General features: G+C 46.3%; 1 protein-coding gene across 1 annotated transcript in view; it reads right to left on the bottom strand.

Moving 5' to 3' along the window:
* Positions 1 to 2,561: 2,561 nt before the first annotated feature.
* The window catches only part of LOC143956857 (uncharacterized), a 77,405-nt gene continuing 60,148 nt past the window's right edge, over positions 2,562 to 19,818 (bottom strand). The window contains exons 6-7 of the mRNA XM_077467024.1: positions 10,831 to 10,934; positions 2,562 to 2,924 (exon numbers count right to left, since the gene is read on the bottom strand). Of these exons, the coding sequence (XP_077323150.1) occupies positions 2,735 to 2,924; positions 10,831 to 10,934 (294 nt within the window). The 3' untranslated portion in view covers positions 2,562 to 2,734. The remainder of the gene's footprint in view (positions 2,925 to 10,830; positions 10,935 to 19,818) is intronic.

Raw genomic sequence — 19,818 nt, 5'->3', positions numbered from 1 at the left:
GGGGGGGTATTCCGATGAGCGGAGGTCCATTTTAGGGTGGACCTCCGCTTTAAATATCAAGATATTAGTAAATTTTGCATTCATATCATAGACCTTTCCATAAGACCTGGATGTGTCAAACAAATGACTATCAGTAGACTAGGATGGCTGTGCTCGGCCTCAGACCTTTAAATGTGTGTTAAATAAATCATGTATACATTTTACTTGGTGTGCTCTTTAAAAGTCCAATGGGAAATTGTGTTTTTTGTTGTGTGCATACTATTGGGGACTGAGTATCACCGCCAACCATCTCATGCCAACTCTACTCTCTCTGATCTGAAAAAAAAAAAGAATTGTTGCTCTACATAAAGATGGCCTAGACTATAAGAAGATTGCCAAGACCCTGAAACTGAGCTGCAGCACGGTGGTCAAGACCATACAGCGATATAACAGGATAAGCCCCACTCAGAACAGGCCTCGCCATGGTCCACCAAAGAAGTTGAGGTCTCGTGCTCAGCGTCATATCCAGAGGCTGTCTTTATGAAATAGAGATTATGAGTGCTGTGAGAAATTCTGCAGAGGTTGTAGGAGTGGGGGGGGGGGGGGGGGGGGAGGTCAGCCTGTCAGTGCTCAGACCATACGCCGCACACTGTATCAAATTGGTCTGCATGGCTGTCATACCAGAAGGAAGCCTCTTCTAAAGATGATGCACAAGAAAGACCACAAACAGTTTGTTGAAGACAAGCAGACTAAAGCCCCATACACACTATCAGATTATCCGCTGAGATTTTCCTTCAGATTTACCAAAACCATGTAGTAGAAGGGCCGGCCTGATTGCATACACATTGAACCTCCTAAGGTTTGTCCTCATATTATATGGTTTTGGTAAATCTGAAGGAAAAACTCAGCAGATAATCTGATAGTGTGTATGGGGCTTTAGGACATGGATTACTGGAACCATGTCCTGTGGTCTGATGAGACCAAGATAAACGTATTTGGTGTCAGATGGTGACAAGCGTGTGTGGGGGCAACCAGGTGAGGAGGACAAAGACAAGTGTGTCTTGTCTACAGTCAAGCATGGTAGTGAGGGTGTCATGGTCTGGGGCCGCATGAGTGCTGCCGGCACTGGGGGGCTACAGATCATTGAGGGAACCATGAATGCCAACATGTACTGTGACATACTGAAGCAGAGCATGATCCCCTCCCTTCAGAGACTGGACCGCAGGGCAGTATTCCAACATGATAACCACCCCAAACACACCTCCAACACCACCACTGCCTTGCTAAAGAAGCTGAGGGTAAAGGTGATGGACTGGCCAAGCATGTCTCCAGACCTAAACCCTATTGAGCATCCTGAAACGGAAGGTGGAGGAGCGCAAGGTCTCTAACATCCCCCAGCTCCGTGATGTCGTCATGGGGGAGGGGAAGAGGACTCCAGTGCCAACCTGTGAAGCTCTGGTGACCTCCATGCCCAAGAGGGTTAAGGCAGTGCTGGAAAATAATGGCGGCCACATAAAATATCGACACTTTGGGCCCAACTTGGACATTCTCCCTTAGGGGTGTACTGACTTTTGTTGCCAGTGGTTTAGACATTAATGGCTGTGTGTTGAGTTATTTTGAGGGGACAGGAAATTGACACTGTTATACAAGCTGTACACTCACTACTTTACATTGTAGACAAGTGTCATTTCTTCAGTGTTGTCACATGAAAAGAGAGAAGAAAAGATTTACATAACTGTAAGGGGTGTACTCACTTTTGTGAGATGCTGTGTATACAGCATCTACATGCAGGGGGCGCCAGAAGCATGGATTCCAATGTTTTTTTTTTGTTTTTTTTCGAAGCACATGATTAGAGCCTGAGGTTCTAATAGGTTTTCAAAAACGGGTGGGATTTGGGGGGGCGCCTCTTCTTCTCTTTTATACTCCGGAGCTCCGGCTGGATTTGGCTTCTAATCCCCTTGTAGGAGGTCTTCCGTTTGTGGACATTTTACGGTTACACAACCAATCACATCGCTATAATCTTTTTACATGGACTATAAAAAAACGGAAGGACCTACGAATAAGTGGTTGTGGAACGAATCCTTTGAGTTTCCGTTATTTCTTATGGGGAAATTCGCTTTGATATACGAGTGCTTTGGATTACGAGCTTGTTTTGGGAAATGAATTCTCCTCGCAATCCAAGGTTTTCACTGTATCTCTTTGCCTGGAGATACGCGTTTTAACTGTATCTCTTTGCCTGGAGATACGCGTTTTCACTGTATCTCTTTGCCTGGAGATACGCGTTTTCACTGTATCTCTTTGCCTGGAGATACGCGTTTTCACTGTATCTCTTTGCCTGGAGATACGCGTTTTCACTGTATCTCTTTGCCTGTATTTAGTCATGAGATCCGTTGAACATTTCCGGTGGTTGTGCGATCTTTTCCCGGGTTTAGGTAAAACAATGAGGATACACGCCCTCAGCGTATCCGGGGGGGGGGAGAGGAGGGGAAGGAGGATTAGGGTGCAAGAGCCGTAAAAACATTTTCAGGGGGGGGGGGATATAATGTTTGAACAGCTTATAATATTCATTTGTAAAGCCTGGCGTAAGACGCCATCTTCATTGCCGGCTATGGAGGGAAGATTGGTAACAGCTTTGCATATTGACGAGTTTGGAAGTCACAAAGTGATAAAAAAAAAAGGTTCTGTTTTCTCTGAGCGTGAATTAATAATATCGAAATTTTCCTTCCATTTTGCTCCCGCTACAAGTATTTGCCTCTTAATTTCTTTTTGTACAAGAATACTTGGTCTTTTGCCGTTCAAATCCTGGAAATTTACGATTTTGTGCCTCGTAATAGTTTCCCAGCATGACCTCTCTTTCACAAATCCACTTGTTAGATGCCAAACACCCCTGAGCCTCATAATTTCCATTGCTGATCTTCAAACAGTTCTCATAGTTCCCCCTGTAGCTGTAAAAAAAATAAAAAAAATACAATGTATATGTTATGACGGAACTTAAAGTGGTGTCCCCCCCCCCAAAAAAAAAAAAATTATTAAAATTCATAAAAAAATAAAAAAAATAAAACATTTGGAAAAAAATGTTTTTGTTTTTTTAAACTCACCTCTAAATGCCTGTTGCTAGGGGGTCCCTCGTAGTCTGCCTCCTTCAGTGCCTGGGCACCCCCCCCCCCCCGACGTCACTTCCCCCGGATGAGGTTCTGCACGGCGTATCACGGCGCCACTCGCGCCTGCGCATCGCTGGACCCTTGGACAGGTAAGTGTCCAAATTATTAAAATTTAATTATTATTTTTTTTTTTTAAGGGGCACAACGCTTTAAACATATAAGGCTCAAAGAGTGGTGCTTCAGGATGAGAAAAAAGTAAAACATTTCTTACTGAACACTGGGTGAAGTGGGTGAGATACAAGTAGTACCTTGGATTACGAGCATAAACCGTTCCAGAAGAATGCTTGTAATCCAAAACACTTGCATATCAAAGCGAGTTTCCCCATAGGAATGAATGGAAACTCAGATCATTCGTTCCAGTGTCATTGCTAGTGTATGCAGTACCGCATGTGGCCAGAGGTGTGGGGGGGGGGGCGCCGGAGATACTCAGAAATAAGGATGAGCTCAGGCGTGTTCGCATACGCCACGTGCAGAGCCCGCCAGGAATGTATCACTGCCTGTGATTATCACAGAGCTGCAGCGACTTCCTGGCGGGCTCTGCACGTGGCGTATGCGAACACGCCTGAGCTCATCCTTACTCGGAAATACTCGGAGAAGCTCGAAGACATGCGGAAACACTCGGCGAAGCTCGGGAACACTTTGAGACACTTGGAGAAGTTCGGAGACATGTGGAAACACTCGGAGACATGTGGAAACACTCAGAGAAGCTCGGAGACATGTGGAAACACTCTCAGAGTGTGTCCGAGCTTCACCGAGTGTTTCCGCATGTCTCCAAGCTTCTCTGCATCTTTCCGCATGTCTCCAAGCTTTTCAGAGTGTTTCCACATGTCTCCGAGCTTCTCCAAGTGTCTCAGAGTGTGTCTGAGCTTCGCTGAGACACTTGGAGAAGCTCGGAGACATGTGGAAACACTCGGAGACATGTGGAAACACTCTGAAAAGCTCGGAGACATGCGGAAACACTCAGAGAAGCTCAGAGACATGCGGAAACACACGGAGAAGCTCGGAGACATTTGGAAACACGCGGAGAAGCTCAGAGACATGCGGAAACACTCGGAGAAGCTCAGAGACATGCGGAAACACTCGGAGAAGCTCAGAGACATGCGGAAACACTCGGAGAAGCTCGGAGACATTTGGAAACACACAGAGAAGCTCAGAGACATGCGGAAACACTCAGCTCAGAGACATGCGGAAACACTCGGAGAAGCTCAGAGACATGCGGAAACACTCGGAGAAGCTCAGAGACATGCGAAAACACTCGGAGAAGCTCGGAGACATGTAGAAACACTCAGAGAAGCTCAGAGACATGCGGAAACACTCGGAGAAGCTCAGAGACATGCGGAAACACTTGGAGAAGCTCAGAGACATTTGGAAACACACAAAGAAGCTCAGAGACATGTGGAAACACTCAGAGAAGCTCAGACACAAGCGGAAACACTTGGAGAAGCTCGGACACACTCGGGGGAAGCAGAGACACTCAAAGACGCTCACTGATACTCAGACACTCAGTGACGCTCGGAGACACGCTTGAACTGAGTGCTTCCAAGTGGTCCCGAGTGCCTCTGAGCGGATTCGAGTGTCTCCGAGCTTCTCCAAGTGTCTCTGAGTGTCACCGGCTCATTTTTTGCGAGGCAACGAGTCAGGATAAAAAAAATAAAAATAAAACAGCTCGTATTGCGAAACGCTCATAAACCGCATTACTATCAATCTGAGGTTTTACTGTACAAGTTTTATTTCCTTAAATTGTAAGTGGTGAGTGGAACTGTGTGAGGTTGGATTAGTTTCAAGGAAAGGCCACTTCAAGTGGTAAAGCTCTTATATGAAGAATGAAAAATGAACAATGCATGTCCAGCTGCAGTGTCGGCCCATCCATTAGAGGCGCCCGGCCCCCTAACCTACATGCAGCAGGGCACCGGATGCATGAATGAATGAATGAATGAAATATTTGTATAGCGCACAATGCGAACTGAATCGCCTCAAGGCATGGATTCCAATTTTTTTTTTTTTTAAGCACTTAGAGCCTAAGGTTCTAATTGGCTTAAAAAAATAGGATGGGCTCGGGGCGCAGAGCACTGCACCCTGAGCCCAATAGCAAATTCATATTCACGATTGTCTTCCTGCTTCTCCTCCCAGCCAATCAGGAAGCGGGTGGTAATACCCCATTGGCCGAGAGGAGAAGCAACGGTATTGGCTGCCGAGGAGGAGATGCAGGGGGAAGCGGGGAGCCCAGCAGCCTCTTATCTCTTTCATTTCTCTGACCGGCCTTTCCCTGAGCTTCAGGTCAGGCAGGAGGGCTCTCTGTGTGCAGACTGGGCAGGGACCCCCCCCCCAGAGTGAGCGGGGGGGGGCATCCAGAGGGCTTTAGCCTGCAGTGCCATGGGTGGGGATCCCGCGGAGGGGGAGGGGGTGAGAGTCTCCGCTGCCAGGACCAGTTGACACAGAATGAAGCAAACGTGATCAGCCTAGCTAGCTTCCTCAGCCTAGTAGCCTAGCTCTGAGGAAGGGGGGTGCGCCCCTGAAACGTGTTAGCTTATACCCCATGATGGTATAGGGCCCATGGTTCCACACTGTGTGTTTCTATGGCTTATTTGAGTTGCTGTTTGTGAGTACCCACCTTCTATGAATTGTATTATTTTATTAAATGTCATTGGTAATGCACTAGGTGTGCGCGCCTTCCATTTTTCGTCTTTATTGTAGTATCTATTGGACCACCCATCTGAGGAAGGCAGCACCCACCCAGTCCTGAGATACTAACGTCCCTCTTGCCCTTCACTTTAGAAAACCCCTGACTGTCTTTTTTTGTTATCTCAGAGAAGGGGGTGAGTAATACCGGCACTGTGGGAAGGTGCCCCCCCTCCCCCTCCCCCAAAAAAAAATAGAGCACCAGCCACCACTGTCTAGCTAAAGTATGTTCTTGTCTAAATCCAAAGCAGCAAATGTGAATTCTGTCTGCAGCCTGGTTCCTCTGCTATCTGCATGAGAATGGATTGAGGTGGAGGGGTGCTCCAGCACACAGCCTGTGATTGACAGCTTCAGTCCATGTTTCCCTATGAGACTGTGTAGAGGTGGGTGTGTCCATCTCCCCCCCCACTCAGGTCTCAAATTACACTGTGTTCTATACCAGACTCTGCTCGCCTGAAGGGCCCTGTGATTTCCCACCATGGCTTACTTGTGGTCCAAATACAATAAGGAGCCCATTCTACCCTGTTGGTGTTTTTGGGACATCTGATGATTTCTCATCCCTTGAAACTCATTTCAAATAAAGCGCTTTAACCTACGAATGGGCACGCAAGCGATCGGAAACCCGGGCAATCCTGCGCACACCCTGTGCGGAAATGGAAAGCTCCTAATCGCTGCTTGCGAATGGGAGCTTTTCAATCATGTGAACGCCGTGACAGCCAATCACATGATCGTAGACCCCGCCTCCCGGGTTCTGAAAACCCTTAAAGAGACGGGAGGTGCCAAAGGGTTAAACGCAGGTAAAGTGTTTTGTAGTCCATACACTCAGTAGGACATACATACGGGGCAAACAACCATGCCCGCCAAACCCCCCCCCCCCCCCCCACGGTGGGTTGGTTGGGTCACCCACACCAAGACCCCCTCACAACCCCCCCCCCGTGGCTGACAGTCGGTAATCCAGCCCCGCATTTACCCCATCTAGGACAAGCAAGGCCACTACGGGTGGCGGGCGGCGACTTCCATCGTGTCTCCTCCTCCTTCTAGGTCTAGGCATCCAATAGGATCATTTGTCCTTTCAGTCAATTGGGTGGTGGGTCTCAGGACCCGCTTCCTGATTAGCTGGGAGGAGAATCAGTGTGACAATAGCAAATATTCATTCACTATTTTCACACAAGTGCAGTGCTCTACGCCCCCTGAGCCCCCATTTTTGAAGCCTATTAGAACCTCAGGCTCTAATCATGTGCTTTGAAAAAACAAAAACCCCATTGGAATTCATGCTTCTGGCACCCTGCATGCAGATTAGGGGGCCGGACGCCTGAGTCCCTAATGGATGGGCCACTACTGTATATACAGTATCTTACAAAAGTGAGTACACCCCTCACATTTCTGTAAATCTTTTCTTCTATCTTTTCATGTGACAACATTGAAGAAATGACACTTGTCTACAATGTAAAGTAGTGAGTGTGCAGCTTGTATAACAGTGTAAATTTCCTGTCCCCTCAAAATAACTCAAAACACAGCCATTAATGTCTAAACCGCTGGCAACAAAAGTCAGTACACCCCTAAGTGAAAATGTCCAAGTTGGGGCCAAAGTGTCAATATTTTGTGTGGCCACCATTATTTACCAGCACTGCCTTCACCCTCTTGGGCATGGAGGTCACCAGAGCTTCACAGGTCACCACTGGAGTCCTCTTCCCCTCCCCCATGATGAAATCACGGAGCTGGAGGATGTTAGAGACCTTGAGCTCCTCCATCTTCCGTCTGAGGATGTCCCACAGTTGCTCAATAGGGTTTAGGTCTGGAGACATGCTTGGCCAGTCCATCACCTTTACCCTCAGCTTCTTTAGCAAGGCAGTGCTCATCTTGGAGGTGTGTTTGGGGTGGTTATCATGTTGGAATACTGCCCTGCGGCCCAGTCTCTGAAGGGAGGGGATCATGCTCTGCTTCAGTATGTCACAGTACATGTTGGCATTCATGGACCCCTCAATGATCTATAGCCCCCCAGTGCCGGCAGCACTTATGAAGCCCCAGACCATGACACTCCCACCACCATGCCTGACTGTAGGCAAGAAACACTTGTGTTTGTCCTCCTCACCTGGTTGCCCCCACACACGCCTGACACCATCTGACACCAAATAAGTTTATCTTGGTCTCATCAGAGCACAGGACATGGTTCCAGTAATCCATGTCCTTAGTCTGCTTGTCTACAGCAAACTCATCTTTAGAAGAGGCTTCCTTCTGGGACGACAGCCATGCAGACCAATTTGATGCAGTGTGCAGCGTATGGTCTGAGCACTGACAGGCTAACCCCCCCCACCCCTACAACCTCTGCAGAAATGCTGGCAGCACTCATACGTCTATTTCCCAAAGACGACAACTAATTGACTCCTGCCTAACTTGTGCCCAGAATAATGTTCAAGGGCTAAAGTATGGCCTTCATGGTCACTTGCCGGCGCCTTTGGGCCCATTGCAGGGCTCACAGATTGATTTCACACACATGCCCAAACAGAAAGGTAATATCAAATATCTTTGCGTGATAGTAGACACATTTTCCTCCTGGCCGGAAGCTATTCCCGTCACAGGAGAGACCGCGGGGATAGACACTAGGCGTTTAATCAATCATTGGATTAGTAGGTTCGGTTTACCCGCTACCATATACTCTGACCAGGGACCCGCTTTCACAGCAAAACTCACCCAAGAATTAGTGAAAGTTCTTGGGATACAATGGAAGCTCCACATTCCCTACCATCCCCAGAGGGCAGGAGTAGTGGAAAGAATGATCAGAAACATTAAAGACAAGTTAAGGAAGGCCACACAGGATACTATGAAAAACTGGCCACATTTCTTGCCCGGGGTACTCTTCCAGATAAGGACCACCCCCCATGCTAGGACAGGATTCTCCCCCTTCAAAATCCTCATGGGAAAACCTGCCCAAAGAGCCCCCAAGATAGGTGAGGAATCTAACCTATATTCCTTGCAGGAAGAGCACGTGAAATACCTGGTAAGTAGCCTTACTGAAACTTATGGCAAGGTTGCTGTCACCTTTCCTCCTCTTTGCCCAGAACCAACACATCCTTTTGTCCCGGGGGACAAAGTGCTTGATCAGCACTTAGTCAACCGGGACAAAAGGATGTGTTGGTTCTGTGGAAAGAGCAGCACGTGCACTCAACTTCTTTGGTGGACCATGACGAGGCCTGTTCTGAGTGGAACCTGTCCTGTTATACCGCTGTATGGTCTTGGCCAACATGCTGCGGATCAGTTTCAGGGTCTTGGCAATCTTCTCTATTGTTTTTTTCAGATCCTCAAAAAGTTCTTTGCCATGGGGTGACATGTTGAACTTTCAGTGACCAGTATGAGAGAGTGAGAGCGATAACAACAAATTTAACGCACCTGCTCCCCATTCACACCTGAGACCTTGTAACACTAACGAGTCACATGACACCGGGGGAGGGAAAATGACTAAGCCCTTGTACATACGGTCGGAGATTCCATCGGAATGTGTCCTATCGGACCGTTTTGTCGGATATTCTGACTGCGTGTGGTCTGCATCGGACTGAATATCCGTCGGACCAAGTTTTCCAACTTGCCGGTAAAATTTTCCGACAAAATGCTCCGATCGGACATACTCCGATCATGTGTAGCCTACTCCGACAGACAAAGTGCCACGCATGCTCAGATCAAATTCCTAGACCAAAGCTATTGGCTACTAGCCTGAATGAAGTCCCGTCGTAACGAAATAACGTCATCACGTTATGTACAATCGGATTTTCCGACAACTTAGTCCGACCGTGTGTATGCAACATCACTTCCAGACATCTTGCGGAATTAATCCGTCGGAATTACTCCGACGGATTTGGTTGTCGGAATCTCCGACCGTGTGTACAAGGGCTAACTGGGCCTCATTTGAACATTTTCACTTAGGGGTTGTAGGGGATCAGAGGGGTGAACAGCCGGAGTCATGCCAAATAGTGTCCCAAGTCGGATAGCGTCCACTATGCACAGTACACATGACAAGCAGATTCTGAAAATATCCAAAGATGAACGGCGCCTGCGCCTTGAGTCCAGGTTCGAGCCCCACCATCCAAGTGGACATAGAGTTAGAATAAAAAGAGCTGAGCGAAGGGAGGCCGAGCCCGAAGCTTGGCGAGCGAAGCGAGCCCGCGAGGGGCCCTCCAACTATGTGCAGCCCTATGTCCACTTGGATGGTGGGGCTTGCGCCTGGACTGACGGCACAGGTGCCGTTCATCTTCGGAGATTTTCCGAATCTCCTTGTGCTCCATACTGCGCAAACGCTGCGCCTGCACAGTACACAGCGGACGCTTTTCGATAGCCGGACATTTTTGGACAGAACACTGGCTCAGAGACAGTCCAGTAAAAATAAAAACGGCTTTATTCAACAAACTGGCAAAAAACAAACAGAAGACATGGCAGGCTTGTCTTGTCACACGGTTGTGCACACAGGTACAGCTCACAGTTCCGCAGCTTACAGGTATCAGTTTATGGCTCCAAACAGAGCTACAGTCTTTTTATGGTTTAAGCTCACCCAGCAGGTACACCATCCAGCAATGGACCTGTTCACACAGGGTGCTGCTGTGTTTCTCTCTCCTACTCAAACAGCTCCACACTGACACTTTCAGCCCAGCTGGCAATAAGCCAAGGAGAAAGTACCTGCCCTCTTGAATTAACCCCTTCTTAACCCTGCCCCAGGCTGACCCTCTACAGGGTGTACTGACTTTTGTTGCCAGCGGTTTAGACATTAATGGCTGTGTGTTGAGTTATTTTGAGGGGACATCAAATTTACACCGTTATACAAGCTGTACACTCACTACTTTACATTGTAGACAAGTGTCATTTCTTCAGTGTTGTCACATGAAAAGATAGAAGAAAAGATTTACATAAATGTGACTGAGGGGTGTACTTACTTTTGTGAGATAGTGTGTGTGTGTTTACGTGTTATCTTTTTTCGGCCGCCCAGGTTAGCAGGACCAGTTGTTACACTAAGATTTACACTTACATTTTATAGTCTTCAGGCCAATCCCACTCTGGTTTAATGGAACTCCACCTAGTCCATTGTATCTCCTTCCCAAGCCAATAATCTCCTTTATCCGATAAGTAGCTCTGAAATGATTCATTATTGTCACAAAACAACATTTTCAACAAACATATTCTCAATTGTAATAAAGAAAATGGCTACGTTTAAATGATGAAACAGAACAATCACAATTCTGTGCAGTGAAAATTTAGATACCAAGATACAACATGGCGGCCCTCCACAGTTCATTTTTTTTTTATAGGATTTCCAACTTATACTTGGTCAGGAGACTCTATGTGTGTCCATTCAGACATGGAGCTGCCTCCCAGCTCCCCACTATCTTCTCAATGGCTCACCGACTTTGGCAGCAGCAGGAGCCAATGGCGTCCCAATGCTGTCTCAGCCAATGAGGAGGAGGAGTCCCGGACAGCCGAGTCTCTCTTGCAACATTGCTGGATTGAGATGTGGCTCAGGTAAGTATTAGGGGGGCTCAGGTAAGTATTAGAAGGGCTGAGGGGAGGGCTGCTGCACACCGACGTTTTTTTTATCTCAATGCAAAAGATGCACCTTCTGCCTTTACAAGCACTTCAATACAGGAGGAATCGGAGGGCCCTACTTATTAGGGCTTACAAACTAGTAGAGAGGGGCAAGCGATACAAAAAGGTAATAACTGTAGGGGATGAACTGATAAAAGATTCAGATGTCAGTTGAAGGCAGGATGTCAGGGATCTCCTAAAAGTGGACAGAGTAGGAGATAGCCGGACAGTTTGGGGTTGAGAGTTCCAGGGGAGAGGCTCTGAAAAAGTCCTGGAGGCCAGCATGGGAGGAGGAGTCAAGATAGCTAGACAGCAGAGTTTTTCTTTGTATCCCGTGCAATTCTTCTGGCAGTTGTGGCTAGTGATGGCCAAACGGTTCGCCCGGCGGTCGTTTCGCAGCGAATTTCGGCCGTTCGCGGTCCGCTCGTTCGGCGGACTATTGGCGTCGTTCGCCTGGCGGACTTTCGTGTTTAATGTGTAAAAGAACTTTGACCTATGATGACACATCCATCATGGGGTACAGGACAGCCAATTGAGACATTACAGCATATGGACACTTGGACATTCCCCCTAACCTATAAATACACCCGATCCGGCCGCCATTTTACATTCTTTCTTCTGTCACTATAGGGAGAGGTTGCTGTGTGGAGCAGGGAGAGATTCCAGTGACCCAAATCGCTAGCTATTTGGTACACAAAAGCTCTTTTCAGGACTGGTATAGGTGTTAGGTGTATATAGGTTTGCTGTGCTACTGATTGTTGCAGCAGCCTGAGTGTCTTTTGTCAGTTTAGAGAAAGGGACAGGACGGTGTGTGCTGCAGGGACAGTCAGTTTAGTCATCATCATCATCATCATCATCATCATTAGCTGCTACTATCAGGTCCACAAAAGTGCTATTCCAGTTATTGTTCCAGTAGCCTCTGTTTTGTCAGTTTATATAGGGACAGGCAGGAAGCTGTGTGTCAGGCAGTGAGGGTCAGTTTAATCAGTAGCTGTTACTATTAGTTCCAGAAAGGTTCTTGTCGTCACTACGTTCGTGTTTGTTGTAAAAAAAAAAAAAATCCGATCGTGTGTATGCAATACAAACTTGTGGACCACACCCTTCGTACAAAAGTCCACGGAAGAGTTTGTACAAAGTCCGAACGTGTGTACGAGGCTTTACTCTTCTGCTTTATGTCACGCTGCTGATGTCAGTGCTCTCATGCGCTCCACAGTCCTTAATTGTCACAACAATTTTCCATACAAAAAAAGAATGCTTGTAGTTGTTGATCCCAAATTCACCTCATACATGTGTTATGTCATTGGCCATGTGGTGGGACTATGTTTGCACAGCTATTAATTATTTTGTGGCTGCAAATTTGACCTGTAGGTTTGCGAAGTTCACCTCCCATTGAAGTCAATGGGGCCCGCCGTGAACGTTCGGTTTCGCGAACGTTCGGCCTCGTTCGCGGTCCGCGTTCGCGAAACGTCCCGTCGGAAGTTCGTCCATCACTAGTTGTGGCTGCAATCTTTCTTGGTCTATCTGACCTTGGGTTGATATCAAGAGATCTCCACATTTCCCACTTCTTGCTAAGTGATCAAACCGTACTGACTGGCATATTCAAGGCTTTGGATAACTTTTTATATCCTTTTCCATCTTTATAAAGTTCTGTTACCTTGCTCCGCAGGTCTTTTGACAGTTCCTTTCTGCTATCCACAGCTCAATATCTAGCCTGCTTCATGTAATTTATACACAGACACTAATTGCTATTTAAAAAGGCCACAGATGTGGGAAATTGACTTTTAAATTGCATTGTAACCTGTGTGTGTCACCTTGTGTGTCTGTACCAAGGCCAAACATTCCAGAGGAGGGAAATTTTTCATCTGGGCCATTTGGGGGTTTTCTGTTATTATTATGATTTTTAAAAAGGAGCCAAACAAATATGTGATTATAAATGGCTTTATATATGATCACTATCCTTAAATAAAAGACAGTTTTTGGCATGATCAGTCCTATTTATATTATCAGTGCCAACATTTCAATTTCAGCACGACTGTATAATCAATAGGCATAATTTTGGCTGGACGTGGACACGAGATTCTATATAAACTGCAATTTCCAGTTTCCAGATGAAAAAATAAATGTTTTGGTATTTTAATTATGGATAAGCTCGATGTTTGGGTCGAACATACGTTCGACTTGGACATCGGGTGTTCGCCCGTTCGCTGAAGAGCAAACATTACGGGGCATTTGCGGCAAATTCGAGCGCCGTGGAACGCCTCATAATGCACCGTGAGATCTCAGTGCATTGCTGTATGATTATTGGCCAAAGCATGCACCTGACCTGCATGCTTTGGCCAATTCCAGCACCCTCTGCTAAGATAGCCATGGTGTACTGTTTCTAATACACTTCAGGCAGTGTACACAGTATCTAATACCGTGTGTACAGTTTCTACTACACTTCTGGTGGTGTACACAGTATCTAATACAATGTAGTGTGGGTGTGTGCCTGTGTGGGTTTCCTCCGTGTACTCCGGTTTCCTCCCACAATCCAAAGACATGCAGGTAGGTTAATTGGCTTCTGTCCAAAATTGGTCATAGTATATGAAAGGGGACCTTGGATTGTGGGCTCCTTGAGGGTAGTGACCAAAGTGAGTGTGCAATGTACAGGGATAGGGACAATTGTAGACACTCACTCAGGTTGAACTGGATGGACTGGTGTCTTTATTCAACCAAACTATGAAACTCCAATAAGGCAGGATGTCCTCTAGGGGGCAGCTTAACAGCAGTCACCCTATTTCATCACACCACAGAGCTCCGCAGATGCAGGGCGCTGATGACTCCCCTCTGACTTTTAAAAGTTCTTTGGTGTGGGCCTTTTTTCGACACCTGTGCAGCAGATCGCACTGTTGCTGTTTGCAACCTATGTCTGAAGCGGATCAAGCATGGCAAGAACAGCAGCCACTTGGGCACCGCATGCTTGATTAGACATATGATGATCTTCCATGCAGTCCGTTGGCAACAGCACTTGAAAGACCCACATAAAAGAAAAAGGCAAACTTCTCCTTGCTTCTCATTTGGGATCTCCCAACCCCACTATACCTTCAGTCCTTTCAAAAACCTGCACTGAGATGAATAGATGTATAGCAATAGGTGTCCCAAGTACTTGCAGCCAATCTGCTAGCAGTACACCACCATCCAGGCAAATTTCCCTACCCCAGTTGCTGAACCGTTAAAAGAAATTCGATCCCAGCCATTCACATGCTCAGCATTAGTGATGGCCGAATGGTTTGCCCGGCGGTCGTTTCGCGGCGAATTTCGGCTGTTTGCGATTCGCCCGATCGGCGGACTATTGCCGCCGTTCGCCCGGCGGACTTCCGTGTTTTCTGTGTAAAAGAACTTTGACCTATGATGACACATCCATCATGGGGTACAGGACAGCCAATTGAGACATTACAGCACATGGACACTTGGACATTCCCCCTAACTTATAAATACACCCGATCCGGCGGCCATTTGGTACACAAAAGTTCTTTTCAGGACTGGTATAGGTGTAGTTCAGGATATAGGTTTGAGGCAGTGCTGTGCTAGTGATTGTTGCAGCAGCCTGAGTGTCTTTTGTCAGTTTAGAGAAACGGACAGGACGGTGTGTGCTACAGGGACAGTCAGTTTAATCATTAGCTGTTACTATCAGGTCCACAAAAGTGCTATTCCAGTTATTGTTCCAGTAGCCTCTGTTTTGTCAGTTTATATAGGGACAGGCAGGAAGCAGTGTGTCAGGCAGTGAGGGTCAGTTTAATCAGTAGCTGTTACTATTAGTTCCAGAAAGGTTCTTGTCGTCACTACGTTCGTGTTTGTTGTAAAAAAAAAAAAAATCCGATCGTGTGTATGCAATACAAACTTGTGGACCACACCCTTCGTACAAAAGTCCACGGAAGAGTTTGTACAAAGTCCGAACGTGTGTACGAGGCTTTACTCTTCTGCTTTATGTCACGCTGCTGATGTCAGTGCTCTCATGCGCTCCACAGTCCTTAATTGTCACAACAATTTTCCATACAAAAAAAGAATGCTTGTAGTTGTTGATCCCAAATTCACCTCATACATGTGTTATGTCATTGGCCATGTGGTGGGACTATGTTTGCACAGCTATTAATTATTTTGTGGCTGCAAATTTGACCTGTAGGTTTGCGAAGTTCACCTCCCATTGAAGTCAATGGGGCCCGCCGTGAACGTTCGGTTTCGCGAACGTTCGGCCTCGTTCGCGGTCCGCGTTCGCGAAACGTCCCGTCGGAAGTTCGTCCATCACTAGTTGTGGCTGCAATCTTTCTTGGTCTATCTGACCTTGGGTTGATATCAAGAGATCTCCACATTTCCCACTTCTTGCTAAGTGATCAAACCGTACTGACTGGCATATTCAAGGCTTTGGATAACTTTTTATATCCTTTTCCATCTTTATAAAGTTCTGTTACCTTGCTCCGCAGGTCTTTTGACAGTTCCTTTCTGCTATCCACAGCTCAATATCTAGCCTGCTTCATGTAATTTATACACAGACACTAATTGCTATTTAAAAAGGCCACAGATGTGGGAAATTGACTTTTAAATTGCATTGTAACCTGTGTGTGTCACCTTGTGTGTCTGTACCAAGGCCAAACATTCCAGAGGAGGGAAATTTTTCATCTGGGCCATTTGGGGGTTTTCTGTTATTATTATGATTTTTAAAAAGGAGCCAAACAAATATGTGATTATAAATGGCTTTATATATGATCACTATCCTTAAATAAAAGACAGTTTTTGGCATGATCAGTCCTATTTATATTATCAGTGCCAACATTTCAATTTCAGCACGACTGTATAATCAATAGGCATAATTTTGGCTGGACGTGGACACGAGATTCTATATAAACTGCAATTTCCAGTTTCCAGATGAAAAAATAAATGTTTTGGTATTTTAATTATGGATAAGCTCGATGTTTGGGTCGAACATACGTTCGACTTGGACATCGGGTGTTCGCCCGTTCGCTGAAGAGCAAACATTACGGGGCATTTGCGGCAAATTCGAGCGCCGTGGAACGCCTCATAATGCACCGTGAGATCTCAGTGCATTGCTGTATGATTATTGGCCAAAGCATGCACCTGACCTGCATGCTTTGGCCAATCCCAGCACCCTCTGCTAAGATAGCCATGGTGTACTGTTTCTAATACACTTCAGGCAGTGTACACAGTATCTAATACCGTGTGTACAGTTTCTACTACACTTCTGGTGGTGTACACAGTATCTAATACAATGTAGTGTGGGTGTGTGCCTGTGTGGGTTTCCTCCGTGTACTCCGGTTTCCTCCCACAATCCAAAGACATGCAGGTAGGTTAATTGGCTTCTGTCCAAAATTGGCCATAGTATATGAAAGGGGACCTTGGATTGTGGGCTCCTTGAGGGTAGTGACCAAAGTGAGTGTGCAATGTACAGGGATAGGGACAATTGTAGACACTCACTCAGGTTGAACTGGATGGACTGGTGTCTTTATTCAACCAAACTATGAAACTCCAATAAGGCAGGATGTCCTCTAGGGGGCAGCTTAACAGCAGTCACCCTATTTCATCACACCACAGAGCTCCGCAGATGCAGGGCGCTGATGACTCCCCTCTGACTTTTAAAAGTTCTTTGGTGTGGGCCTTTTTTCGACACCTGTGCAGCAGATCGCACTGTTGCTGTTTGCAACCTATGTCTGAAGCGGATCAAGCATGGCAAGAACAGCAGCCACTTGGGCACCGCATGCTTGATTAGACATATGATGATCTTCCATGCAGTCCGTTGGCAACAGCACTTGAAAGACCCACATAAAAGAAAAAGGCAAACTTCTCCTTGCTTCTCATTTGGGATCTCCCAACCCCACTATACCTTCAGTCCTTTCAAAAACCTGCACTGAGATGAATAGATGTATAGCAATAGGTGTCCCAAGTACTTGCAGCCAATCTGCTAGCAGTACACCACCATCCAGGCAAATTTCCCTACCCCAGTTGCTGAACCGTTAAAAGAAATTCGATCCCAGCCATTCACATGCTCAGCATTAGTGATGGCCGAATGGTTTGCCCGGCGGTCGTTTCGCGGCGAATTTCGGCTGTTTGCGATTCGCCCGATCGGCGGACTATTGCCGCCGTTCGCCCGGCGGACTTCCGTGTTTTCTGTGTAAAAGAACTTTGACCTATGATGACACATCCATCATGGGGTACAGGACAGCCAATTGAGACATTACAGCACATGGACACTTGGACATTCCCCCTAACTTATAAATACACCCGATCCGGCGGCCATTTGGTACACAAAAGTTCTTTTCAGGACTGGTATAGGTGTAGTTCAGGATATAGGTTTGAGGCAGTGCTGTGCTAGTGATTGTTGCAGCAGCCTGAGTGTCTTTTGTCAGTTTAGAGAAACGGACAGGACGGTGTGTGCTACAGGGACAGTCAGTTTAATCATTAGCTGTTACTATCAGGTCCACAAAAGTGCTATTCCAGTTATTGTTCCAGTAGCCTCTGTTTTGTCAGTTTATATAGGGACAGGCAGGAAGCAGTGTGTCAGGCAGTGAGGGTCAGTTTAATCAGTAGCTGTTACTATTAGTTCCAGAAAGGTTCTTGTCGTCACTACGTTCGTGTTTGTTGTAAAAAAAAAAAAAATCCGATCGTGTGTATGCAATACAAACTTGTGGACCACACCCTTCGTACAAAAGTCCACGGAAGAGTTTGTACAAAGTCCGAACGTGTGTACGAGGCTTTACTCTTCTGCTTTATGTCACGCTGCTGATGTCAGTGCTCTCATGCGCTCCACAGTCCTTAATTGTCACAACAATTTTCCATACAAAAAAAGAATGCTTGTAGTTGTTGATCCCAAATTCACCTCATACATGTGTTATGTCATTGGCCATGTGGTGGGACTATGTTTGCACAGCTATTAATTATTTTGTGGCTGCAAATTTGACCTGTAGGTTTGCGAAGTTCACCTCCCATTGAAGTCAATGGGGCCCGCCGTGAACGTTCGGTTTCGCGAACGTTCGGCCTCGTTCGCGGTCCGCGTTCGCGAAACGTCCCGTCGGAAGTTCGTCCATCACTAGTTGTGGCTGCAATCTTTCTTGGTCTATCTGACCTTGGGTTGATATCAAGAGATCTCCACATTTCCCACTTCTTGCTAAGTGATCAAACCGTACTGACTGGCATATTCAAGGCTTTGGATAACTTTTTATATCCTTTTCCATCTTTATAAAGTTCTGTTACCTTGCTCCGCAGGTCTTTTGACAGTTCCTTTCTGCTATCCACAGCTCAATATCTAGCCTGCTTCATGTAATTTATACACAGACACTAATTGCTATTTAAAAAGGCCACAGATGTGGGAAATTGACTTTTAAATTGCATTGTAACCTGTGTGTGTCACCTTGTGTGTCTGTACCAAGGCCAAACATTCCAGAGGAGGGAAATTTTTCATCTGGGCCATTTGGGGGTTTTCTGTTATTATTATGATTTTTAAAAAGGAGCCAAACAAATATGTGATTATAAATGGCTTTATATATGATCACTATCCTTAAATAAAAGACAGTTTTTGGCATGATCAGTCCTATTTATATTATCAGTGCCAACATTTCAATTTCAGCACGACTGTATAATCAATAGGCATAATTTTGGCTGGACGTGGACACGAGATTCTATATAAACTGCAATTTCCAGTTTCCAGATGAAAAAATAAATGTTTTGGTATTTTAATTATGGATAAGCTCGATGTTTGGGTCGAACATACGTTCGACTTGGACATCGGGTGTTCGCCCGTTCGCTGAAGAGCAAACATTACGGGGCATTTGCGGCAAATTCGAGCGCCGTGGAACGCCTCATAATGCACCGTGAGATCTCAGTGCATTGCTGTATGATTATTGGCCAAAGCATGCACCTGACCTGCATGCTTTGGCCAATCCCAGCACCCTCTGCTAAGATAGCCATGGTGTACTGTTTCTAATACACTTCAGGCAGTGTACACAGTATCTAATACCGTGTGTACAGTTTCTACTACACTTCTGGTGGTGTACACAGTATCTAATACAATGTAGTGTGGGTGTGTGCCTGTGTGGGTTTCCTCCGTGTACTCCGGTTTCCTCCCACAATCCAAAGACATGCAGGTAGGTTAATTGGCTTCTGTCCAAAATTGGCCATAGTATATGAAAGGGGACCTTGGATTGTGGGCTCCTTGAGGGTAGTGACCAAAGTGAGTGTGCAATGTACAGGGATAGGGACAATTGTAGACACTCACTCAGGTTGAACTGGATGGACTGGTGTCTTTATTCAACCAAACTATGAAACTCCAATAAGGCAGGATGTCCTCTAGGGGGCAGCTTAACAGCAGTCACCCTATTTCATCACACCACAGAGCTCCGCAGATGCAGGGCGCTGATGACTCCCCTCTGACTTTTAAAAGTTCTTT

Source organism: Lithobates pipiens, unplaced genomic scaffold (genome assembly GCF_037356315.1).
Source record: "Lithobates pipiens isolate NorthernLeopardFrog02 unplaced genomic scaffold, aLitPip1_a1.2 Scaffold_44, whole genome shotgun sequence".
Classification (NCBI taxonomy): domain Eukaryota; kingdom Metazoa; phylum Chordata; class Amphibia; order Anura; family Ranidae; genus Lithobates; species Lithobates pipiens.
The sequence above is the reverse complement of the archived record's forward strand: the minus strand, read 5'-3'. Positions and strand labels throughout refer to the sequence as shown.